Source organism: Jaculus jaculus, chromosome 4 (assembly GCF_020740685.1).
Source record: "Jaculus jaculus isolate mJacJac1 chromosome 4, mJacJac1.mat.Y.cur, whole genome shotgun sequence".
NCBI lineage: Eukaryota > Metazoa > Chordata > Mammalia > Rodentia > Dipodidae > Jaculus > Jaculus jaculus.
In genome coordinates this window covers 37,510,325-37,536,954 of record NC_059105.1, presented here as the reverse complement: position 1 = coordinate 37,536,954, position 26,630 = coordinate 37,510,325, and the positions used below count along the sequence as shown (strand labels likewise).

The following is a 26,630-nucleotide window of genomic DNA, read 5'->3' as shown; positions in this document are numbered from 1 at the left end:
ATTTCAGGCTGGTCATGGTGGAAGACACCTTTAATCCCAGCACTTGGGATGCAGAGGTAGGATCACTGTGAGTTCGAGATCAGCCTGAGACTACATAGTGAATTCCAGGTGAGCCTAGGCTAGAGTGAGACCCTACCTCAGTAAAAAAAATAATACATAAATAAAATAAAATAATTCAAAAATAAGTCTAGAGGATTCTTAATTATGTTTTACCAAACTACCCAACTTGTGATCTCCCTGCCTCTGCCTGACCAGTGTTAGAATTAAATCTGTGTTAACCACCATACTGAGCTCCAATGTTTATTTTATAAAATGAGTTAAAGTTAAGTTTTCCCCAAAGGAAGACTGTTGCTGTTTGTTGTTGGTACTATAGAAGGAGACTATTTTAAGTTTAAGGTAAGAAGTACACCTGGTTAGATGTAAAGGAAAAAAAGCTCACCTGGAGACAGAAGATAGCCAAATGGCAAAATTCCAAAGCTTCTTTTAGAAACAGCAGGGCTGCAAATCAACAACTGTGGCATAAACCCATGGCTTAAAAAAATACCTGTAACTAATGGGGAGAATTCTTCAAGGAGTTAAATTAAAGCTTGCTTACTTGCTTCTCACCTTTTGAGAATTCCTCATGTTTTCACATTTTGAGAAACATTTCTATAAATCTCTGAAGTCTAAAATATTTAATTATAGCTTTGTAAAATCTTGGTTTAGAAAACCTGGGACAGACAGACAGAGAGAAGCAGATAGAGAGAATGGGTACACCATGTTATGCAGCCACTGCAAATGAACCCCTGACACGCACCCCCTTGTGCATCTGGCTTACATGGGTATTGGGGAATCGAACTTGTCTCCTTATGGGCTTTTTAGACAAGTGCCTTAACCACTAAGCCATCTCTGCAGCCCCAAACCTGATTTTTTTTTTTTAACTGAATTGTTTTTTTTTTGTTTGTTTGTTTTGGTTTTTCAAGGTAAGGTCTCAGTCTGGCCCAGGCTGACCTGGAATTCACTATGTAGTCTCAGAGTGGCCTCGAACTCAAAGCAATCCTCCTACCTCTGCCTCCCGAGTTCTGGGATTAAAGGTGTGTGCCACCACATCCATCTCTTAACTGAATGTTTTAAGATAAAAGGCTCAGTACATTTTCTTAAAAGTCACACTTTTTGACGTGTACTTTGTGTTATAGGCAGTGAGGTCACTCAAGGAGACAATCGAAGATTGTTGGGATCAGGATGCAGAGGCCCGGCTTACTGCCCAGTGTGCTGAGGAGAGGATGGCTGAGCTTATGATGATATGGGAAAGAAACAAATCTGTGAGCCCAACCGTCAATCCAATGTCTACTGCTATGCAGAATGAGCGGTAAGATCCCAGGGGTTTGGCGTCAGTTTGGAAGCTGAGAAGAAACAGCCTATAATGGGGTAACTCATATCATGTAAAGTTATATTTTTTTTCTTACGAGAGTCCCCTTCAAGGTGAAATCTAGATTTTTTGTATCTAAAGATAGAGTAAAGGAAATTAGCCTTTATCAGTGCTTCAGCTTTCTTACTGTGGTGACAGTATTGTGTTTTCATAGCTGTAAAAAATTTATAATTCCTTCTATTATATTGTCTAGTTTATCCTTTGTTGTTCTTCCTTCCCCTCTTTCTTTTTTATTTAAATAAATGGAACTCTGAATTTTCCTCAGTATCTAACTGCTACTTAACTGAACGCTAAATCTTACAGACTCCTGTTCAGTGCTCTTTCTGTTAGAATATACTGATACTTTTACACTAATGCAACCCACAAGTCTTTCTGTTCCACAAGGAATATTGTTTTATGATACATTTCGTTTCCTTTGGTAGGACTATTTATTTATTTGTATTTTCAAGGTTTTGCCTCACACTGTAGTTACAGGCTGGCCTCGACCTCACAGCGATCCTTCTACCTCTGCCTCCCAAGAGCTGAGATTAACTCATGCGCCACCACACCCAGCTGAAAAGGCTTTTTTAACAATGTTAAAAGGAGATGACTCAGCGTTAAAGGTGCTTGTTTCAGAGCCTCAAGGCCTGGGTTCAATTCCCCAGCACCCACATAAAACCATATGCACAAAGTGACTCATGCACCTGGAGTAACTCTCTCTCTCCCAGTCTCTCTTACTGTCAAATAGATAAATAAAAATATTTTTATTTGGGAGTCTGAAGCAGGAAGATTGCCATGTGTTTAAGGTCAGCCTGGACTACATAGTAAGTTTCTGACCAGTCTGGGCTACAGAGTAAGACTCTGTTTCAAAATAACAAAACAAGACAAAGCAATAATAATAATAATAAGCCAGGCATGGTGGCACATGCCTTTAATCCCAGCCTTTAGGAGACAGGTAGGAGGATCGCTATGAGTTCAAGGCCACTCTGAGACTACATAGTGAATTCCAGGTCAGCCTGAGCTAGAGTGAGACCTTACCTTGAAAAAACAGAAAATAAAAAACAAACAAACAAACAAAAATAATAATAAATTACATACACATACAACTTGACACTTCCAGAATGATGAGTATCAATCATGTAATTCTATGTTTTGTGGTAAAATACAACAAACATGTCTATTTTTATTTATCTGAGAGTGATGGGCAGAGAGAGAAAGAGGCAGAGAAAGAGAGAGAGAATGGGTGCACCAGGGCCTTCAGCCACTGCAAACGAACTCCAAATGCATGCACCACCTTGTGCATCTGGTTTATGTGGATCCTGGGGAATCGAGCCTCAAACCGGAGTCCTTAGACTTCACAGGCAAGCGCTTAACCACAAAGCCATCTCTCCAGCCCAAACATGTCCTTTTATCTAATATATATTTTTAAATTTTCAGAAAGATGTTGAGAAAAATGTTACCGGGGATATGAAAATTAAAAATAAACTTCAATCTTGAATTGTTCTCTTCACTAGCTTTTTTTAATTAAAAAATATTTATTATTTTCAAGCAGAGAGAGAATACGGGTGCATCAGGGCCTCTGGCTGCTGCAAATAGACTCCAGATGCATGTCACTTTGTGCATTTGGCAGTATGTGGGTACTGGGGAATCAAACTTGGTCTAGGCTCTACAGGCAAGCATCTTTACTGCTGAGCCATCTCTCCAACCCTCTTCACTAGTTTTTACTGTTCTCCTTTCTAAGAATAGTTTGCATTATGAACTACTACTACTACTACTACTACTACTACTACACACACACACACACACACACACACACACACACACACACATTGCATGAGCTTCAACATATATCCTTTATACCTCAAAAAGTCCAGCAAAAGGCCAGGCATGGTGGCGCAGGCCTTTAATCCCAGTACTCAGTAGGCAGAGGCAGGAGGATCGCCATGAGTTCAAGGCCACCCTGAGACTACATAGTGAATTCCAGGTCAGCATGAACTAGAGAGAGACCCTACAAAAAGAAAAAAGAAAAAGTACAGCAAGGTGCGGACTAGCTATTCTAAACATAAAATTTTCACTTTACAAGTACAGGAGGATAATCTTGCTTTTGTCTCTCTTCATTCTATATTATATGCCATATAGTATGTAAAATATATGAAATTCATGTATCTTTTTAAATCTTATTTTATTTTTTCTCAATTTTTAAACATTTTCCATGATTATAAAAAATATCCCATGGTAATACCATACCTCCCCCCTTTTCCCCTTTGAAATTCCATTCTCCATCATATCTCTTCCCCATTTCAGTAAGTCTCTCTTTTATTTTGATGTCATGATCTTTCCCTCCTCTTATGACTGTCTTTAGGTAGTGTCAGGCACTGTGAGGTCATGGATATCGAGGCCATTTTAAAAGTCATGTATCTTTAAAGAATCAGCTAAATGCCATGTAATATGTAAAACATATGAAATTCATAATATCTTTAAATAGTCAGCTGAAGCTTTTTTACTTTGAATGATTTTGATTTTTTTTCTGAGTAGTAAGAAGAAGAAAGTCTTTTTTTTTTAATTTTTGTTTTCCGAGGTAGGGTTTCACTCTAGCTCAGACTGACCTGGAATTCACTGTGTAGTCTCAGGGTGGCCTTGAACTCACAGTGATCCTCCTACTTCTGCCTCCCGAGAGCTGTAATTAAAGGCTTGTGCTACCATGTCTTGCCAAAGAAAGTCTTACTATTGTTCTCCCTCACTTTATAATTATTCATAATCCTTTCCATCACTGTTTCCCCTTCCCTGTACACACTCCACTAAGTACCTTCTTTGCAATTAGCTACTCTTCTATTTTTTTAACTGTTTATTGACAACTTCCATAAATATAGACCATGATCATAATCCCATTTTACCGCCCTTCCAATCCTCTCTACTGAATCCCTTCTTTATTCCAACTAGTCTCTCTTCTATTTTGATGCCATCATTTTCCCCCTCCTATTATTAAAGACCTTGTGTAGGTATCATCAGGTACTGTGAGGTCATGAACATCAAGGCTACTTTGTGTCTGGATGACAGTATTGTAAGCAGTAACCCCCCCCCCCCATTCCTTTGGTTCTTACATTCTTTCTGCCACCTCTTCTGTAATGGACCCTGAGCCTTTAAGGGTGTGATATATATGTCTCAGTGCTGAACACTCCACTGTCACTTCTTTTCATCAGTATGGTGACCCAGTGGTCACTGCCATCTGAGAACAGAAGCTTCTCTAACCAAAAGTAAGAGTAGCATTAACATATGGAAATAAACACAAATGTTCAGAGGGCAGTTTGGTGGGCATAATGTATGTATTTAGCCAGACAGTAGTAGTCGTTACTCCCCTAGGACTTTGACCTCCCCTGCCATAGGCTTTTGACTAGGTTTTCAGTACCAGGCACGTATTTCCTCCATGGAGTGGGCCTCCAGTCCAATCAGAGAGCAGTTAGTATCCCCCATAACAGTTACGTCACTATTGCCCAGTTGGCACATGTGGCCTGGCTGGTCAGCCATAAGGCTTGTAGGGTCCACAGCTGTTTAGCACTGTTGGTGACTTCTCTTTCTCAAAAGGCTGCCATGCAGCATAGCTCTTTCTAACATTCTGACAGCTAGTCAACAGAGAGGAGATTTCTCAGTGACTAGCAGCTGAAGCATGTGGCGTCTTCAGCAGTGTGTCTCACTGTCTAGTTCTGGTGACAACCAAAAGCCTTGGCAATGGCCTATAAGGTTTTAGGGCATTAGGAGCTTCACTGGTCAACAACTCAAAGAAAGGTATCTCACCCTGTCACTGAAATTTTTCTAATAACAATCTCTGGCTTCTAGGTGCACCATTATCCATGCCCAAAGAATACTTCTGCCCAAATTCTCTCTCTTTTTAACATATTATTGGCTAGCAAAGAAGTAGGTTGCCATATGGCTTATTCATAACACCTTACATTTTTAAATGTTTATTTAAGACAGAGAAAAAGGAGCAGATACAGAGAGTGAGTGAGAATGGGCATACCAGAGCCTCCTGCTACTGAAATGAACTCCAGAAGCATGTGTCACTTTGTGCATCTGGTTTTACATGGGCACCAGGGTATTGAACTAGGCCATCAGGCTTTGCATACAAGTGTCCTTAACCGCTGAGCCATCTCTCAAGCCCTGTATCTTACATTTTGATTAACCCTCCTCCCACCCTTTCTTTCCTCCATTTCTTCCCCTGATCCCACTTAGACCATTCTACCCCTACTAATCTGTCCCTCTACTTATATATCTAATATTCTCCCTTATATATCTGTAATACTCTTCCCTTAAGCCCTCCCCTCTCCTTCCTCCCTCATAGCACCTTTCTAGCTTCCTGGCCTCGGCTAGGGACCTTTACTCCAACTCACATACTATTCTACACATTTGTAGCCAGGATCCACATATTAGGGATATTTGACTTTCTGGGCCACCTCACTTAGCACTCCCTTCTGTTTTAATGTCATCATTTCCCCTCTCCTATTATGCAGGTCTTGTGTAGGTAGTGTTCTCTAACACTTTCGTCAGTTACTGACCCCATACCATGACTGTTTCAGTGAAAGCTATCTCTGGTACTTGCTGCAATGAGGTTTTAAGTGAGTGTAAATATATTTTAACATGATGGTCTGTGAGCCATCACTGCCAAGGAATCATGCTGACTATAAAGCACTCTTGATGACTGGAGAGCAATTCTGAATGTGCCTCATACCATAAGTCTAGGACTTGCACCAATATTGGCTACCCAGAGAGATCTATTCCATTATTAGACTGTTCCTCTTAAGTGGGGACAGTTTGGAACAGTACAAAAATCTCATGCTCTTTTCTCTACTTGCCCATTAGAAACTAGTTTATTACATATCAGTTGAGTAGACATCATGGATCTAGGGCTATAGGAGTACAGGATAAACCTATTCCATAATTCTTCCACTCACAAAACAACTAACTATGTAAGTATATAGTTCATAAGGGATATAAAAGGTGATGCTATAAATTTCTAGGGAAGATTTCAGAACTAAGTTACAAACTAAAATAATGGCCTCTATAAAAATTTTACCTAGATCCCTATAGATTTTCAGTAGACTTCATTTACACAAAATTTATATCTGGCCAGTTATTAATACCTGATTAGGCTTTTTAAGTGACCTCTAAAGGTTAAGAATAAAAAGCTAGGGGCTGGAGAGATGGCTTAGTGGTTACGGCACATGCCTTTGAAACCTAAGGACCCCAGTTTGATTCTCCAGGTCCCATGTAAGCCAGATGCACATGGTGGTGCATACATCTGGAATTCGTTTGCAGTGGCTAGAGGCCCTGGCACACCCATTCTCTCTCCCCCTCTCTGTCTCAAATAAATAAATAAAAATAAAATCTAAAAAAATTAAAAGAATAAAAAGCTCAGGCTTAAAGTCAATGGTATTATACTTGAAAGAGACAGTTTGTTTTAAATTAACATTCTCAATGTCACACTTTTTTTTTTCTTTTTTCAAGCAACCTGTCACATAATAGGCGTGGGCCAAAAATTGGCCCGTATCCAGATTATTCATCTTCCTCCTACATTGAAGATTCCATCCATCATACTGACAGCATTGTGAAGAATATTCCCTCTGAGCATTCAATGTCCAGCACACCTTTGGCTGTAGGAGAAAAGAACCGAAACTCAATTAATTATGAACGACAGCAAGCACAAGCTCGAATCCCCAGCCCGGAAACAAGCGTCACCAGCCTGTCTGCAAACACAACTACCACAAACACCACTGGCCTCACTCCAAGTACTGGCATGACCACTATATCTGAGTTGCCATACCCAGATGAAACAAATTTACATGCCACAAATGCTGCACATTCAATTGGGCCAACCCCTGTCTGCTTACAGCTGACCGAAGAAGACTTGGAGACCAACAAGCTAGACCCAAAAGAAGTTGACAAGAACCTCAAGGAAAGCTCTGATGAGAATCTCATGGAGCACTCTCTTAAACAGTTCAGTGGACCAGACCCACTGAGCAGTACCAGTTCTAGCTTGCTCTACCCACTCATAAAGCTTGCAGTAGAAGTGACTGGACAGCAGGACTTCACACAAGCTGCAAATGGCCAGGCATGTTTAATTCCTGATGTTCCACCTGCTCAAATCTATCCTCTCCCTAAGCAGCAGAATCTTCCTAAGAGACCTACTAGTTTGCCTTTGAACACCAAAAATTCCACCAAGGAACCCCGGCTAAAATTTGGCAGCAAGCACAAATCAAACTTGAAACAAGTCGAAACTGGAGTTGCCAAGATGAATACAATCAATGCAGCAGAACCTCATGTAGTGACAGTAACCATGAATGGTGTGGCAGGTAGAAACCACAGTGTTAACTCCCACGCCTCCACAACACAGTATGTCAATGGAGTAGTACCATCCAGCCAGACAGCCAGCATAGTGGCACACAGGGCCCAAGAGATGTTGCAGAATCAATTTATTGGTGAGGACACCCGACTGAATATTAATTCCAGCCCTGATGAGCATGAACCTTTACTGAGACGAGAGCAACAAGCTGGCCACGATGAAGGTGTTCTGGATCGTCTAGTAGACAGGAGGGAACGGCCACTAGAAGGTGGCCGAACTAATTCTAATAACAACAACAGCAATCCATGTTCAGAACAAGATCTTCTTACACAGGGTGTTGCAAGCACAGTAGCAGATCCTGGGCCGTCAAAGCCCAGAAGAGCACAGAGACCAAATTCTCTGGATCTGTCAGCCACAAATCTCCTGGATGGCAGTACACAGAGTAAGTTGAGGAATCACATGCCCACCTCCAGGACCATTGAAATAACTAATAGAATCAGATTGTGTTCAACTGGTGATTATTTACCTTCATCACTTTTTGTTTGTTTTGTTTTTGCTTTTTGAGGTAGGGTCTCACTCTAGCAAAGGCTGACCTGGAATAGCCTCAGAGTGGCCTCGAGCTCTTGGCGGTCCTCCTACCTCTGCCTCCCAAGTGCTGGGATTCAAGGTGTGCGCCACCACACTCTGCTCACCTTTATCACTTTTGAAGATAAAGTAAGACATTTCATTGGGCCACAAATATAATTATATTGTTAAAAAGGAAGTTTTTTGGGTCATTGATAATTAGAAATAGAAAGCTAATGTCACAATCAGAATTACCAATTTAATATGTTTTGTGTGATGGCTACTTGATAATAGATTCACAAACTTACTACAAACAAATGAAATTACATACTCACCAGCTTAAAAGCACCAAATAGTAATATTATGCCAATTTAACTTCTGAAATATTTTCCTGTGTGTATTAATGTCATATATCTGCATGTAGATTTTAACCTTAGTAAGTCTTAAAAGTACAGAAAAAAATTCAGAAGAGACTATAAAGAAACTATACAGTTGTTCTTAGTTTCTTACTGTCATCTTTTTAAAGTTATGGATTGAGTCTCATATACCAAATAGTATTGTACTCTGGGCCCCATGGCAACTTAAACAAATAACAGGTTGTTGCTCAGTTTCTTGCCCTAAAAGGATTACAACACAAAACAGGAAATCTTACTAAACCTCTAACAGTCATCATTGTATAAAATGGTTTATCTTTTAGAATGCCGGCATTTACAAAAGAAAATAAAAAAGGATAGCCTAATACGGGTGTGGTGGTGCACGCCTTTAATCCCGGCACTCGGGAGGTAGGAGGATCCTCGTTAGTTCCACACTGAGGCCACAGAGTGAATTCCAGGTCAGCCTGGACTAGAGTGAGACTCTACATTTAAAAAAAAAAAAAAAAAAAAAAAAGCATAGCCTAGCATACACAAGGCATCACAAAAAAAAGTAAAAGAAAATCTAGTCCTTTGCTTGAGTGGCTTATAGTATAAGCCAGTTTGCATGCCTTTATTGCTCTATATCAGATGTAAAATATCTTGTCAGGTATGAGTACAAGTAACTAATAGAAAAATTATACTCTATTTCTGTCATTCTTCTTAAAAAATATATTAGTTGCCTTTATAATTTGGTCCACTTTCAGGATTTTTGTTTGTCTTTTTGAGATGGGCTCACTATGTGACACCCTAGTGGCACCCAAGGTCCTTGAACTCACAGTCCTGCCTCAGCCTCCTGAACACTTGGGATTATAAGCATGGGCCACCATACCTGGCTCACTTAGAGTAGTGAGAGCACTTAGAATGATTAAATGGATTCTGTCAAGTTGGATTCCCTACCAGAACAAAAGGATTTGAGATTGCAGCTAAGAACTTGGATTTTTTCTTTCTATTCTTGTGTCTTTTTCTAAATTTTCTTCTTTGCCCAATAATATAATTCAATTAATTATTAAAATACTTGGCTTGAAGAAATAAGTTGGTTGAATTTTGTGTAGGAAAACACTGCCTAGCATCATGTATTTCATGAAATGTCCATTAGTAGCTTCTATAGATATTGATTTGACTTTTTTGAATACACAATTCATTCCCTGTGCTTTTATTTTCAGTAGGTGAGTCAATACAAGACGGCAAATCAGGATCAGGTGAAAAGATCAAGAAACGTGTGAAAACTCCATACTCTCTGAAGCGGTGGCGCCCTTCCACCTGGGTCATCTCCACTGAGCCACTGGACTGTGAGGTCAACAACAACGGCAGCGAGAGGGCAGTTCATTCCAAATCCAGCACCGCTGTCTACCTTGCAGAAGGAGGCACCGCCACCACCATGGTGTCTAAAGATAGAGGAATGAACTGTCTGTGAGGTGTGCGCAAGTTTATGGAGTGAAATTATTTTTTGCATCATTTAAACATGCAGAAAGACATTTAAAACAAAACAAAAACCAGAAAACTGCTTTATCCTCCTGTCAGCACCCCTTCCCATCCCTGCAACAAGGACTTGCTTTAAATAGATTTCAGCTATGCAGAAAATTTTAGCTTATGCTTCCATATTTTTTAATTTTGTTTTTTAAGTTTTGCACTTTTGTTTAGTCTTGCTAAAGTTATATTTGTTATGACCACAGAATTATATGTGTGTGTATCAAAAGTGGTCTCAAAATATTTTTTTAAGAAAAAAAGCAAAAACAGTGTATTGCTGATAATCAGTTTGGACCATTTTCTAAAGGTCATTAAAACAGAAGCAAATTAAGACAGGTTCGACTACAGTGGTGTCTGGTATCCATGTTTTGTTTCTGGGCACAAGCTAGTTTATGTGTTGATATGTTCTTAAACGTACTATCTGTTGGACATTCTTTTCTCTTGTATTTTGTTTGAATGTGCAATAGTCTGTAGACCACAAACCAGCTTTCTTATTGGTCTTTCTAGCAGGGCACACATTCTTCCATAATATGAACATTTTCCCCCATTCTTCCATCATATGAACATGTTCTTGCTTTCTCCTTATGGAGAATGTATAAATATTGTCCAAAGGGCTCTAAAAAAGGAACTACCAAAACCTTTTTTGAAATGCCATTTCTTTTATCCTTCCAAATCCTAAATGTTCCTTCCAGGCATTTTGATGAACATACCTGGTTCTGGTTTTGGGAGTTCATAAGAGAGCGTAGAACAAAATAAATGAAATACTAGCCTTTTTCCATTTTATTTTTCTATGTATGTCCATGTTCCATATTCATTTATTTAAGAAATACATTTTTATCAGAAAGTTTATAGAGCTAAGCTTACATGGAATTTTTAAGTAAGTAGATGAGTAAGACAATATAGTGTTATAACTTTCATTCTCTGAATAGGACATCACAGATAAAATTACATTTCCTATTAATAATAACTTCAAAAGTACTCTTAAAGTTTTAAACTTATAGTACCTTTTATTCTGTTCCCCAGTGAAGCCTGATGACTTTATCTGAAAATGATTCCTCTTCCCATGACCTAAAGCACTGTGGAAACTGGCATGCCAAATCCCTGTGGAAGGAAGGATTGCTGCCAAACTTAGAAAACTCTTGCGCAGACTGAAATTTACCCTTTTTCTTTTCAAAACTGTTTGTTTTCTCCTCTTGTTTTTATAATTTCTCTTTTTGCCAGTTTTTCACATGATCTTTGATCTATAAACAGCATCTGTTATTTATATTGTAGTGTGTCTTCCAGTGATAGCATGCCCTTGAAATCATATTGGTAAGGATTCCTTTGCTTCTTTCCTTACTAATAATGTAAAACAACAACCTCTGCATCTTCTAATAAAGCACTTTCTGTCAAATAAGGGAATTTTCTAAAGAAATTATTTCTATCTCATTTTTTTTTAGATTCTCAGAGTACTTAATATACATTCAGTTCTAAGATTTTTTTGGGAGGTGATAAAGTTAAGAGGAAAATACAAATTCCTGAATTTCTGGTTTAAGTTCTTGTCCCCTGAGCAGTATTTTCTCATCTGTAGTCCTCCACCTTCATCATTTAATTAAAGACATCCTAAATTTCCCAATTTGCTATCCAAAATACTTGTGACTTACTTGTATATAAGCCTTTTCTTACTTGCCATTTGCTGTGAATCGTATGAAATGCTACATTTATCATTTATCCAACTGGGTTGCTGACCAGTTCTCAGTGATGTGTTAAGATTTGACTAGTGCACAGGACTCATGCTTTTTATGTTCTATCAACCCTTCTCTTGATTCAGACTCTTTTAATATTGTTTTCGTTGTCTAGAATGTAATTTTTTCATTTGGTCATTATCTTTTATCTATAAAACAAATTATTTGTATCTTTCCTGGTAAATTTTGACTTATTTCTCTGTCTAAATGGCTTTCAAATGTATTGTAGGATATTTTTTTTTCAAACAATTGTGGAACAACTGAATCAAAATAAATTATACTCCAGCTTCAATTTGAAACACTAGGAATAAATGACCATTTATGGTTCAACTGATCTTTTCCTGTCAAAAGAATTATCTTACATTCTGATATTCTTTGGTTTTGGACTAGTTGATTACAAGTTTCTCAATTTTTTGATGCTTAATAATAAAATTCTCTTAAAATTGTAACATACCATATTAAAATAAATTTGTATAACTTCCCATTTCATCCAAATATGCTTAAATAATTTCTATTCTTCCCATTATTTTAGTAATGCTTGAAAAAGTAGGAAAGTAGAAAGTGTAGATCATTTTAATAAATTTTAACTTATATTTCATCTTTTTAAACTCTGATATATAAGCAAGTAGAATCATGTTAAATGATTTAAATTATACAATTGTTAACTTTATTTATCTGATACTGTTTCTTCAAGCTGATATTGAATGTGTCACAAAATTTTACATGTAGAAACTAATTTGGGGCATTTTGAATAAAAGTTCATTTAATTTAAAAATGTTAAAATTTCTCTTGACAGTAAAATAATCTTAAAGACATTGTATAGGTAGTAAGGACCTAACATTATTTCCTTTAAGAAAGTCCTGGTTGTATGCCAAAATTAAGTCATTGGAAGAACTTAGTTTGAATTAAGTTTAGACTAAGATGATTTAAATATGAATCCTAAAATATTTTTCTAAATGTATAATTGGATAAAAACACTATACTATAGAAAGTTATAAGAAGGCATATACTGAATGTTGAGGTATACATACACACAGTTTCTTTTCATCCTCACAGCAACCACATGAGCATTTATTACTATTCCGATTTTACAAACTAGTGAACAAAAGCTAAAAGAAACTAGTTAATAATGTGCCCAGGGTTCACATCTACTGATAGACAAAGCTGTGATTTTAGCCTAGGTTTACCTCCCCACATCTCTTTAATCCACATTACACTGCCTGTAGGCTGTGTGACAGGATGTGGATATAATAACATTTGGTAAGAAACTCAGTTATTATACTCCAGCACAGTTGTCTGTACATAGCCGAACCAGATACCTTAATAATTTTAATAGTTACACTAACAAAATGTCTATGTTCAGTATTGCTTAAGAAACAATTACTAACTCAGATAAAATTCAATCTGCATCTGCCATCATGAATCTTAAATTCATTTCACCTAGCTCCTAACCTTGTACTGCAGAAGGAAAGGTAAAGTAAATTTAATGAAAGAGTAAAGGTAGGTAGGTGCAGAGTTGAGTGGTTCCATACTAGATTTGGGAAAAGTAAATTAACATAAAAGTTCAATCTTCTTAATCCTCGATGAGCCCATCTTCAAAATTTCTTCTCTTAGGAATGTTAAAAATGTGTTAAACCACAGAATTAATTACAATATAAGATACAAGGATAATGTCCTTTTGAGAAGATAATTTTATATAGCTTCATGACATGTATCTACTTATTCCAGAAACTATTGGTTCTGAGCATGCAAGTAGAGAGGAAGCATGTAGTCTTTCAGTTGGAATTCTCACAAATTTTAACAGATACTTGTATTTAAAATGTTTTCAAGTTTGGCTTCCAAAAGCCAAATAGAATACCCAATAGGCTTTGGCTGCTATACTGAACTTTTAGTTGCTGTACGTCTATCTTGAAAGCCATTTAAAATGGAAAAGATATGTCAGTAAACTTTTGTTTCTTTTTGTTCATATGTATGGGCATGAATATTTCATTGAGGGCCATTAACTACTAGAACTTGAGTTACATTATGTTTCTTTTTGTATCATATTTTGTAAATTTATGTTGAACTTGTTACCAGTCATATATATGTTATTACATAACTTCCTAGATACTTTTATATATATCCTTACCTTCTTAATACCTTAAAAAACTCTGTACACATACTAGTTGATTTCCTAGTTGAGTTTTTCTAGAAATTGTGTACCACCCCCACATATACCCCATTAGTCTCTTCTAGACCAGGACCATTCTAAATATTCAGATGCCTCAGTATGTTTACTTTCAGCAGATGAAGTTGCATCTTAACTTTTAGACTATGAGCAACATAAGCTTTGTTCAAAACTACCTTACGTGATCCCCTCCTGTCTGTCAATGCTCACTGATGTGTAAATCTGGTAAGTCACTATTTGAACTACTTCCACAGAAGTTATGGTGGAAAGAAGGCTTTTCTACAGGTTTTCATATTAACACTCAAAAGGAAATCCCAGCATGCCCAGGAGGTGGTAGCACCCACTCATCACTCTTCTTCAGTTCCCTCAGTTTATAGCTGACTGTCTGTCATCCAACTATCTAACTTGCAATTTGTGTCAGTAAAGTTTTCTTCATATCTGTTCTCTGTCTTGTTTCATTTAAGTCTATTTCTTTACCTACGTGGAAAATAGAGAATGAATGGCCACCTTCTCCCTAAGTTCTGCAGTATACTTCAGGCTTCTCAGTTGCCATCTGAGTTCATCAGATAAAGTAGTTTCAGTTCCTTTATCTTTTCCTCCTCAGATCAATTTTAATGACTTTATTTTATATTTAAGAACACATAAAACTATATACTATGTTATATTCAAATTAATTACTCCAGTTATAGTACAATAGTTTCATAGACTCGAGAGTTAAGATGTTATTATTTGGCATTAGATTCAACCATCAGACCACCAGAAAATAAGCACTTAATTTTTGTATTAACTAACATTAAATTGTGTTTCATGATCTTATGTTTTCATTAGTTATAACTAAAGCCATGTATACATAATTATGTCTCATTTTGCCATTAAATTTTTTAGTCTTTATTTCAATGACCTTAGTGTTGATTGAACCACAGTGTTTTACATTTTTCTCAATTACTGTGTTAAACCCTAAAAGCAAGATTAACTCTCAAAGACAAATCCTAAAAAAGACAAGGTAGATGGGCGTGGTGTGCACGTCTTTAATCCCAGCACTTGGAAGGCAGAGGTAGAAAGATCCCCATGAGTTTGAGGCCACCATGAGAATACATAGTGAATTCCAGATCAGCCTGAGCTAGAGTAAGACCCTACATCGAAAAACCAAAATAAATAAATAAATACAAACAAAAAAAAGGTATTATCAATTAATATTTTTGTAGACCACTTTTGAAATGCTTGACATTGTTTTGCAACATAGATTGGACTATAACATTTTCATTTAACTTTTAAGTGATTAAAGTTGGCTGGTAGATACATTTGAATGTAAATACTTAAGAAGGGCTGGGAATATATCCTAATTGGTAGAGTACCTGCCTAGCATTCATGGAACCCTGGCTTCAATTCCTGGTGCCACATAAAACTGGGCATTGAAGGCACATGCCTGGACTCCAGCACTCGAGAGTGGGAGGCAGGAAGATCAGAAGTTCATGGTCATCCTCAGCTACATGGCAAGTTTGAGGCAAGCCTTGGCTACTTGGAACCTGTCTCCAAAAAAACTTAAGAATTTATACAGTATATTAAAATTATTCCTAAAATAAAGCTATCATATTAATGTTGATCAGAAAAAAAAATTCAGAACTAAATTACTTCACTTGGATGCCCAGTTTATGATAACATTTTTTTAGAAAACTTCTATATTTAAAATTACAATTGCCTTTTTTTTTTTTTAGTTTCAAAAGGCACAGTCTTCCCCATTTTATTTGTATTTCAGAAACATCTTCATCTTTTAGAATTACTAGACAAAATATTACTTAAAAACTCAGGGCCCCTTTCATCCCTTCATGCACTGAAAAAGTTCAGTTGGTAGCAGACAAGCAATTAAATGCAGTTGAATATTTTAAGCGTTTGTTACGCAATTCACTTAATGTTTCATCTTATTATTTGACTTAATTCAAATGGATATAATATCTGGTTTCATTAGTCATAGAAAACTTGCCCCATTGTATAATTACTGAATAGAAGTGACTCAACTGACTGGCTGCATGTTACAGCAAATTTAGGCCTTGAAGTTACAGCACCAGCTTAAACACTTTCTGTTCTTTGATTCTACGGCTGTACATGATGGGACAAAGTGCTTCATTTTTTTTTTTTTTGTTTTTTTTTAATGACAGGACTTAAGAAAGTAATTCTGAGATAGAATTTCTTTAAGTGGTAATTAGCATTATAAAACTTGCTTCTAAAAGTGAACTAATGAGTCTATAGCTTTAGTAATAACTTGGGTGGCTTTGAGAAGGTAACCTATGGTAACCTATTTATCACACTGTCAGAGCCAGTGTTTTCCTCTGAATTAGACAAACTCAAGTTCTGAATTGGTATGCTGCATGTCTAAATCTTAGCCGTGAAGTTATTTGTCACCAGTCTCTTGTCTCAGGCTCCTCACCTTGTTACCAGCCCTCTTCAGTATGTAAAAGAAACATATTTTTAAAGAGGCTTGACCTTAAGAAAACTAAATGACTAACAGATGCAATTCAGATATACTTAGGTTTTGATTTAATGTTGAATTGCTTGACTTCCGTGGCTGTTTGTTTCCTGGTCACATTTATTTATTGAAGCAATTTTTGTATACCTTTGTCATTTCGTTTCCATAGAAAGTATATTGTGTGTTTGTGTAAGCTGGAATCATCCTTAATTTTCTGTTGATAATTTTTCAAATGAATATACATGGATAACTGTAAAGTACACTAACTCTTCGGGTGTTGTAGCTGAAACATGCAGATGTGTAGCTGCCATACTTTTTCTGAATGGACAGGAGAAACAAGCTAGAGTACTCATTTCTGAGGATGTTTTTTTCTGGAAAATGAAAGGCTGAAAATATTGGCACATCCTCAGAGCCCTCTTTCTTGTTAACGGGTATCTTTTGTTGGTGTGTTTTGCTCTTACCTTACAGATAGAATATCGTATATGAATTTATGAATAATTTCAGTTATTTTGCTTTTGTATAAGCTGTCAGAGACCTTGCTATGCTGTATAAGTTGTGTTTGATGGGTCAGTGTGAGTATGAAATAAAGCAAATCACTTTTGTATTATCTATGGATGCCACTATGAAAGCTGACATTAAGCCACTAAAGAGTTTTCTATGAATAAGTGTAAGTAAATGCTTTGATATATATAAACCTAAATAAAAAAGATTGTATTGAGACAGAGACATTGGAGAAGGAAATTTTAAGACAGTTCTTTAGGTATAAAAAGGCTTGCTGTAAAATGGTGCGTTATTCCATTTATTAAAGATCATATTAATGACAATAGTCATTGTATTTTTTTGTTGTTTGTTTGTTTTTCAAGGTAGGGTCTCACTCTAGCCCAGGCTGACCTGGAATTCACTATGTAGTCTCAGGGTGGCCTTGAACTCATGGCAATCCTCCTACCTCTGCCTCCTGAGGGCTGAGACTAAAGGCATGCACACCACGCCCGTCTACCTTGTATTTTTCAGGATTCATTTTTGAGAGTTTTGAGAATGGGGTGCACCCATTCTCTCTTTCTCCTTGTAAGTAAGTAAAATTATATCTATTCTCCCTCTTATAAGTGAAAAAAACGGAAGGCCAGGTCAAATTAAATTATCCAGTCACAGAGCTAGTAAGTGATGAAATGAGATCCTAATGTGTTTTCCATTTTACTTTGAACTATAGCTTTCAGACTTGGCTATGGCAAGGAAAACCCCAAAACAGAAATGAAAATGGCTTATAGAGTGCTAAATAGGATTAGTAATTTAAGGGCACCTGAAGCTACTAGGTATGCAACCATTTCTAGTCACCTAATATTGTGGTTGTGTTTTTCGTAGTTAAGTGATCTTTATTTTTTAATTTGATTATCATAATTTAAATTTTATATATATTTTACTTTAAAATTTTTTTTAATTTATTTTTACTTACTTATTTGAGAGAAAGAGTGTGAAAGGAGCAGAGAGAGAAAGAGAGGAAGGCAGATAGAGAGAGAATGGGCATGCTAGGGCCTCCAGCTACTGCAAGCAAACTCTAGATGCATGTGCCACCTTGTGCATCTGGTTTATGTGGGTCCTGGGGAACTGAACCTAGGTCCTTTGGCTTTGAAGGCAAGCGCCTTAATCACTAAGCCATCTCTCTAGGCCAAAAAAATCTATCTATCTATCTATATATATATATTTATAAAAAGGTTGTACTTAGACCATCTCCCCCCAACCCAATCTTCTTTGGTGGGGTTATTGGTATGAATTGTGGGGATCAAGAGGCCTTAGTCAGTCTCAAGGTGGGGAAGACGGTGCCTCTGGCTTTTCCCACTCACTCTGAGGCTCTTAACAGTCTTTCTGCCCCCTCTTCCACAAAGTCCCCTGAGCCTTGGTGGGCAAGATAGGGATCTGATTTAGTGTTGCTTTCTTTGTAGCCTCTGGATCTCTGGTTTGATGAGGTTTGAGTGACCACAGTGTGTATCACCATTTCCCTGGAACTGGCCAGCTGTGAAAACATTATTCATGTCACTACTTTTCTCTATAATGCTTCTAAACCCAAGCAGATGAGGTGGTAGTGACCAATCTCGTGAAAGTCAGCTCTCTCTTGATTGATTGATGTTTCCTGGTTCTCCCCAGTATTTTACACCATTTGCCCTACATGAGCTGCCAAGGAATTGAGAAGCCCTACTTTACTGCTTTTTAGAGGGGGGATTTTTGAGGTAGGGTCTCGCTCTAGCCCAGGGTGACCTGGAATTTACTATGTAGTCTCAGGCTGGCCTCGAACTCATAGTGATCCTCCTACTTCAACCTCCCAAGTGCTGGGATTAAAGGTGTGCACCACTTTGTGCATTTGACTTTACATGGGTACTGGGGAATCAAACTCTGGTTATTAACAGTCCTAACCAACAGTGGACTCTATAAGCTGCACAACTGGGCAAGATGTGCCCGCTGCAATAGTGGCATGAGTGTTATGGGGGTAACCAACTGTGTTCTGATTGGATTTGAGGCCCACTCCATGGGACAGATTTCATACCTGGAACAGAAAACCTAGTCTAAAGCCTATGACTTGGAAGGACATAGGCCCCAGGAGGAAAGCTACTACTGTTGTTTGGCTGGATGGATGTTAAGCCCATCAAATTCCTTCTACTCAAGTTTATGCTCACATAGTAGAGCTGTTCCCACTTTATTTTCACAGATGGCAGTGACTACTGTGGAGACTCAAAATTCATCAAAGTGATGAGGATTGACCTATAGCATTGAGACATCTTAATCACACCTGGCAGGGTCAGGGGACATTGTGGAAGAGGATGTTGGTTAGGACTGTTAGTGATTTTTCACCCCCAGCATCCTGTATAGCACAGCCAAGCAGCCAACAGAGAAGAGGCTTCCAGCTCAGTTCCAGCGTGACCTCTCAGTGTCCTGTAATTGAAGTATGTGGTGTCTTCAGCAATATGGTCTCAACCAGCTAGTTCTGGTGGACAACCAAGAGCACTGGCAGTGTTCTGTATTATTTTGGGTGTTTTTAAAGTTTTTTTGTTTGTTTTTATTTATTTATTTGATAGCGACAGAGAGAGAGAGAGAGGCAAAGAGAGAGAGAATGGGCACGCCAGGGCCTCCAGCCACTGCAAATGAACTCCAGACGCGTGTACCCCCTTGTGCATCTGGCTAACGTGGGACCTGGGGATCCGAGCCTTGAACCGGGGTCCTTAGGCTTCACAGGCAAGCGCTTAACCGCTAAGCTATTGCTACAGCCCTATTTTGGGTGTTTTTATTTGTTATATTTTTGTATTTTTTTTTCTAATTTGCCTTGTGTTGAGGGCTAACTTCAATAGATGGCAGTAAGGGAGCTGCCCTGCTAGGTGTGAAACCCTGACTCAGAAGCAGGTGGAGAACAAACGGTGCAGTGCCAGGCTTGGGTTGCGTGATGGGCGACAGGGCAGCCCCCTTTCCAGGGCAGGCCAGATCTTTGTGGTTTTAGAAGGCTATTGCCTCCCCATTCTTCCCTTCCCATCTCCATTCTTTTTATATTGCCCTGCTTCTGCCTCCAGAGTAGCTTACACTACAAGTTTGTACCATCTAGAACACCTGCTTCAAATGGAACATGAGTTTGCAAGGACAACACATTGTAGCTGTCTCTAGATTAATCCGATGTGTAGACTAAGTATCTTGCAGGATGCTGTACCTGTCTATAGGACAAGCATGTTTAAGAGGTTATATTTTATCCAGACAGTGATAGAATGTTTGTTGGAAGAACAAATGTAGCTTCCTATAGGCCTTATACTCATCTTAAAAGACACTTAAGGCCGAGCATGGTGGTGCACGCCTTTAATCCTAGCACTCGGGAGGCAGATGTAGGAGGATTGCTGATTTTGAGATTTTGAGACCATCCTGATACTACAGAGTGAATTCCAGGTCAGCCTGAGCTAGAGTGAGACCCTACCTTGGGGGAAAAAAAAGATACTTAGTTTAGGGATAGTAGATTTGAAGCATCTCTTCCCCACCTTTTGATACACAGATCTAAATTTACAGTTTGGCACATTGTTATAAGGTATTGATGCAGGATTTGGGGGTTCAGGAGGGGTCCTCCAGAATTTATGAACCCAAAGTTTTACGTTCTGTCCTACCTTTAATAAAGAATTAATAAAGACATTCTCAAGAAAGATAAATTATTAAAGTTGGGTGTGGTGGCACACACCTGTAATCTCAGCACTTGGGAGGCAGAGGTAGGAGGAATGCCATGAGTTTGAGGGTGCCCTGAGACTACATAGTGAATCCCAGGTCAGCCTGGGCTAGAATGAGACCCTACCTCAAAAAAAAATTTTTTTTAATCTGAATTATTAAGTTTATTTAGGGGAGATCCCAAATCGTGGGGTTCATTTAAGGGGAGCATGGGGCTTAAGAACCTGAAGCCTTTCAAGAGAGAAGAACTGCAGACACGTGGGGGACAGAATTTAGGCGCTTATGTAAAAACTTAGAAGGAGCACGCATGACATCTGCTGTGCGCTTTCCTATGGAGGGCAGGTGAGAAGGAAAGTGGTGAGGCTCAAGGGAAAATATCAAAGCAGAGATCAAGAAATTTAGAGGAGAAATAATAAAGAGAGTTACACTCATGGTTATCCCGAATTTAAGGAACTTACACAGGTAACAGGCCTGGCGTTAGTGAGAGCCCCCACATGGCAGATATAGAGGGGTGTAAGGGAATATGTGGTAGATTCAGAGACCAGAGGAAAATCATGCATGTAGTCAAAGTGAGAAGTTACCCCAAACTATAAAGCAGAGGCAAATAGAAAAGTTGTACCAGACCAAGGAACTGTATTATACTCTTGCCACCGCCCCAGCTAGGCTGGGTAAGAAGGAAGCCAGACTCACTGTGTCCCTGTGGCCCCAGGGAGAAAGAGACAGAAGCCAGAGAGAATTGCAGAGATGGTGGGAAGAGGCCAAACTCTGCCCCAGGTTCAGGCATGCAAGGGAAAGAAGACCCCAGTGGTTTGTAGATTTGGAGGGTGGATCCGAGTCAACCCACCTGGGCCAGCCCATCCAGGTAGCACACTAGAATTTGGGCAGCAGCCCGGTTGGGGGCGGGGGAAGATGCTGTAGATCAGTCTCCCATCAGAGGCAAGTTCCATTTCTGCCAAGAGTTCCAGTCTTGTGCCAGGGTGAGGTGGCATGTGGGGTGGCACCTCCTGATTCTCTCTAGACCTCAATTTCTGCCTGAAATGGCCTAAAGGAAACTAGCTTTCTCCTTCCTCCTTTAGTACCACTGCACTTCAGTACAGGACTACATAGTATTCCAGGTGTCCTTAGAGGAAGTATGAGGCCTGGGGGAACTGTGTATGAACCGTTCAATAACTTCCCACAAGTAAACTTACTCTCCTTTACACCTGAAACTACCTGCTCTACCTCCCCAGCTTAGATTCTTTTCTGCAAGGATCTTCCACTGGGGGTCTTCCTCTGTGCTCGAGTGCCTTTTACCCTAAAGGCCACATTCTACCTTTCTAGCTTTTATTGAATTAACTGACACAGTTGATTTCTCAAAACTGGAAAACTAAACTGAGCGATAGCAAAAAAAAAAAAAAAAGTGTGATGTGATTCCTCCTCAGGTGCACACAGGGGTGTGGCTTTTCCTAGGGAGATGCCCAGCGATGCCAGTTCTCTTGACAGGATACCAATGGACCAGAGACACAATTCCACCCAAGTATAGTTTGATGAGCCAGAGTTTACTGGGGGTCTTTACGGGAACTCAAACCCAGCAGCAACATGACTGAAAAGCCCACCATAGCATAAATGACATCTCATTAAAGCTGCCTGATCCTCAGTTAGCTTCCATGTACCAGAATCTCCAAGGCCACCTGCAGTTGGGAGGCAGCGGTGAATAGAATCCTAAGTGAGGGGCTGGCGACCCCTCCTTCTCCAAGACAATGTTAACCGCTTCATTATCATTAACCACAGACCTATCTATCACTGTTTTGCTTATTTCATTCCTACGACTGAGCGACCAAGGTACTCTGTAGGTTACCCCAACAGCCTCTGCTCTGTACTGGCCAATGGTTGTGCCATACAAGGAGGAAATAGCTACGACACAGCAAAAGGAAATGGTCGCATCCAGGCAAAGTGGTACCTGAGCCCTAAATAAATGGTAAGCTGTAGTCCCAATATGTGTTTGAAAAACCAAGGAAGACTTTAGCTGAGGGAATCATGATTGGGCAGGATTTTGCAAGGATTTCAACAGGAGAAGTAAATGTAGACTATTTGGTAATAGAGCTAAATGAAGCAAACACCAGATCCAGGCGTTTCTTGTCATAGACAGGCAAGAAGGAGACTAAAGTTTCTAAGGAGAGAAGGGTCTCTTCATAGAAGCTGTGTACAGAAGTTTGAAAGGGCTGGAGAGATGGTTCAGTGGTTACAATACACTTGCCTGCAGGGCCTAAATGACCCGGGTTAGGTTCCTCAGTACCCACATAAAACTGGCTGCACAAGGTAGTGTGTGTATCTGGAGTTCATTTGCAGTGGCTAGAAGCCCTGGTGAGTGTCTCTCTCTCTCTCCCTTGCAAATTAATAAATAAAAATTTTAAAAATAAGTTAGGAGTCAGACATGGTGGCACATACCTTTAGTCCAAGCACAAATGAGGGAGTGCATGATTGGCCTTGGGCACATGAGAGAAACTGATCACCAAGCCCCTCCTCAAAAAGGGTCAAAAAAGGGGCTGGAGAGATGGCTTAGCAGTTAAGCGCTTGCCTGGGAAGCCTAAGGACCCCGGTTCGAGGCTCGATTCCCCAGGACCCACATTAGCCAGATGCACAAGGGGCACACACACGTCTGGAGTTCATCTGCAGAGGCTGGAGGCCCTGGCACACCCATTCTTTCTCTCTCCCTATGTCACTCTCAAATAAATAAATAAAAATAATAAACAAAAAGGGTCAAAAGAATAACGTATGTTAAGCACTGTACTAGAGATGAAACCAGTCCTGCTCTCCACAAGAAGAGATTTGGAGATTGTAGTACAAATTGTAAATATGGGAATGAAAGCCAATGGTGGTGCGGGAAATCAGGGCAAAGATACCTACTCTAATCTTAAAGAATCAGGGGCAAAACACCACTTACATTTATTTATTCATTTTATTATTTATTTCTGCAGGGGTGTACACCAGGGTCTTCTGCCACTGCAAAGGAACACCAGAAGCTTGCATCACATTTTTCTTTTCTGAGGTAGGGTTTCGTTCTAGCACAGGCTGACTTGGAATTCACTATGTAGACTAGGGCTGGCCTTGAACTCACAATCCTCCTACTTCTGCCTCCCAACTGCAGGAATTAAATAAAGGTGTGCACCACCACGCCCGGTTCTTGTATCACATTTTTGATTCTGGCATATATGGGGGGGCCTGGGAATTGAATCCCTGGCCAGCACGGTTTGCAAGCAAACACTTGTAACTGCTGAACCATCTTCTCAGCCCCCAACTTCCCCTTTTGAGATAAATTGCATGATTGTCTTAAGATATAAGGAATGAGTGAAGCGATGAGCAACGGACCTCTAGGCAAAGTTGCCACAAAGCACACAACCCTGGAAAACTAAGAGTTCAGTTTTTGCAGGGCCAGGGGTAGAGGCCATCAAGGGCAGATGACCACCTAGCAGTCACAGGAAGGCTGCTATGACCGCAGAGCCATGCGTTTGAATCTGCCTTGGGAGTCAATGGAATTATCTGCTAATCAGGGAGTTTCAACTGAGGTGATGCTATTGGAATATAAGGAAGGGGCTGAGAGGGAGGCACTGTGAATAAATACATCATGTGGACTAGTGAACGAGCACTGGCAAGCGACGAGAGCCTGTGCCAAGGCTGAGTCAGTGAAGGCAGGGAGGCAGCAGCAAATTGAGTCAGGGTTAAAGGGAATCCGTGGAACCAGGTTTCCTGGATCTGATGTGGCAATCTAATCAACCCTCAGAAGAATGAAAAATCTCAGGGGAAAGTGCGAGGGGGGGGGTATTACCATGGGATATTTTTTATAATCATGGAAAATGTTAATAAAAATGGTGAAAAGAAACAAAAAAACAAGTGGGAAGCTGTAGAGATGGCTCAGCAGTTAAAGCAGCTTGCTTGCAGAGCCTGACAGGGTGGGTTCGATTCACTACTACCTGCACTACCTGCATAAAGCCGGATGCACAAAGTGGCACATGTATCTGGGGTTCCTTTGCAGTGACAGGAAGCCCTGGGGTGCCCGTTCTCTCTCACTTCTCCCTCAAATAAATAAACATACATTAACAAAAAAAAAAAAAAATCTCAGAGCCTGTGCAGCTGACAGAGGGGCCCACCGTTTATAAGATCTTAAACGCTGACAGTTTTGATATATTCTATCTTCTTATGTCACATGTTCAAATTTTGCATTCCAAGTATATATCTACTTAGATACCATTCCCCTGTTACTTCTGTAGAAATGCTTCAAGAATAGAGCTTCTCTGGGTAAGCTACACCAAAAGTTAGTTTATTTTTGTTGTTGTTTTTCTCGAGGTAGGGTTTCACTTTAGCCCAGGCTGACCTGGAACTCACTCTATAATCCCAGGGTGGTTTGAATTCACAGCAATTCTCCTACCTCTGCCTCTTGAGTACTGGGATTAAAGTGCCTCCACACGTGGCTTGCTTTTTTTTTTTTTTTTTTTTCTGATGAATGCTTTATTAGATTAGCTGATTTCACATACTGTTACAATGGGACATTTGGAGGAGGCCCTGTGCTGGCTTTATAAGAATGATAGTCCACAACAGTCCACCAGCATAAAACTGGGCATGATAAAGCATGCTTATAGCTCCAAAAGTCAGAAGGCAAAAACTGGAGGATTGCTGTAAATTCAAAGCCAGCCTGGTCTACATAACAAATTCCAGACCTTTCAGGCAGAGGTAGGAGGATCTCTGTGAGTTTGAGGCCACCTTGAGACGACATAGTGAATTCCAAGTCAACCTGGGATAGAGTGAGACCCTACCTCAAAGAGAGAGAGAGAGAGAGAGAGAGAGAGAGAGAGAGAGAGAGAGAGAGAGAGAGAGCAGCTTTAGAATCAGCCCGAGCTACACATGTACCGGGCCAGGCTGGAGTACCATGCCGCTGGCTTAAAAAATCCAGCTTTACAAGGAGCAGCAGGGTTTTGCAGATGCAGCTTAAGCACTGGCATGCATAGGGCCCTTGGGTCCATCTTCGGTACTTGAAAAATAGAAAGGAGGGGCAGGAGGGAAGGAAGGAAGAAGACCAGCACAAATAAAAACATGTCCTAAAGTGGCATCGGCAAAGTGTTGCTGAAGATGGTAGAGTAGGTAGTCCATGTGAGTGGGTATCTTCTAAAAAGAACCACTCTTTTTGTTGTTAATTAAAAATTTTGAAAAGAAAAAAAAAACTTAAAAGAAAAAAAGAACCACTTTTCTCTTGCCTGCTACATCTCTTTCCCACCAGTTCCTCAATCACCCAGCTTGACTTTCCAACCCTGGGCCTCTTCCTTCCCTCCCCACTCACTTGGGAAGAGGAAGACCCATGCTGGAAGCCAGCATCCTTTGTGTGTGTGATAGATTGTTTGTGATGCACGGAGCAGACAAAAGGCCAGCCGTCCTCTGCTTGCCGGCCTTGCAGTGAGGAACAAACTCGCCATGGCTTATGTAAGATGCTATGGGAAAAATTATTTTCTTTCCTTTGGATATTTTACTGTTTCTCTACAATTTAATGATTACTATAATTATAAAAATATGGAACACCTCATGAATTTGCATGCCATCCTTATGCAGGGACCATGCTAATCTTTTCTGTATCATTCCAATTTTAGTATATGTGCTGCAGAAATGAGCACAAAATGCTTAAATTCTCAAGGAACCAGTTGTGGTGGCTCATGCTTATAATCTCAGCACTCAGGGCTAGGCAGGGCTATAGAGTAAAACCTTGTCTCAAAAAAAAAAAAAAAATCCTAAGAGAAAAGGAATTCAAGGAAATACATTCTATTCTTTTTCTTTATTTTTAAGTGTTAAACTGGCTCACCAGTGACATTTGGTGATATCCTTGGTATTAGTCATTTGTTTTTTATCTTTTTTTAAGGTTTTAAACTTTTTGTATTACTTATGTATTTGAGAGAGTGACAGAGA

At 39.4% G+C, this 26,630-nt stretch overlaps 1 protein-coding gene and 1 non-coding gene across 2 annotated transcripts in view; one reads left to right on the top strand and one right to left on the bottom strand.

Moving 5' to 3' along the window:
- Bmpr2 (bone morphogenetic protein receptor type 2) overlaps positions 1-17,344 on the top strand; it is a 184,628-nt gene extending 167,284 nt beyond the window's left edge. Inside the window, exons 11-13 of the mRNA XM_004653578.3 lie at positions 1,176-1,348; positions 6,887-8,163; positions 9,862-17,344. Of these exons, the coding sequence (XP_004653635.2) occupies positions 1,176-1,348; positions 6,887-8,163; positions 9,862-10,112 (1,701 nt within the window). The 3' untranslated portion in view covers positions 10,113-17,344. The remainder of the gene's footprint in view (positions 1-1,175; positions 1,349-6,886; positions 8,164-9,861) is intronic.
- Positions 17,345-26,234: 8,890 nt separating this feature from the next.
- LOC123460379 lies at positions 26,235-26,341 on the bottom strand. The gene has a single exon (XR_006636944.1). It is a non-coding gene; the product is annotated as a U6 spliceosomal RNA (small nuclear RNA).
- Positions 26,342-26,630: the final 289 nt, after the last annotated feature.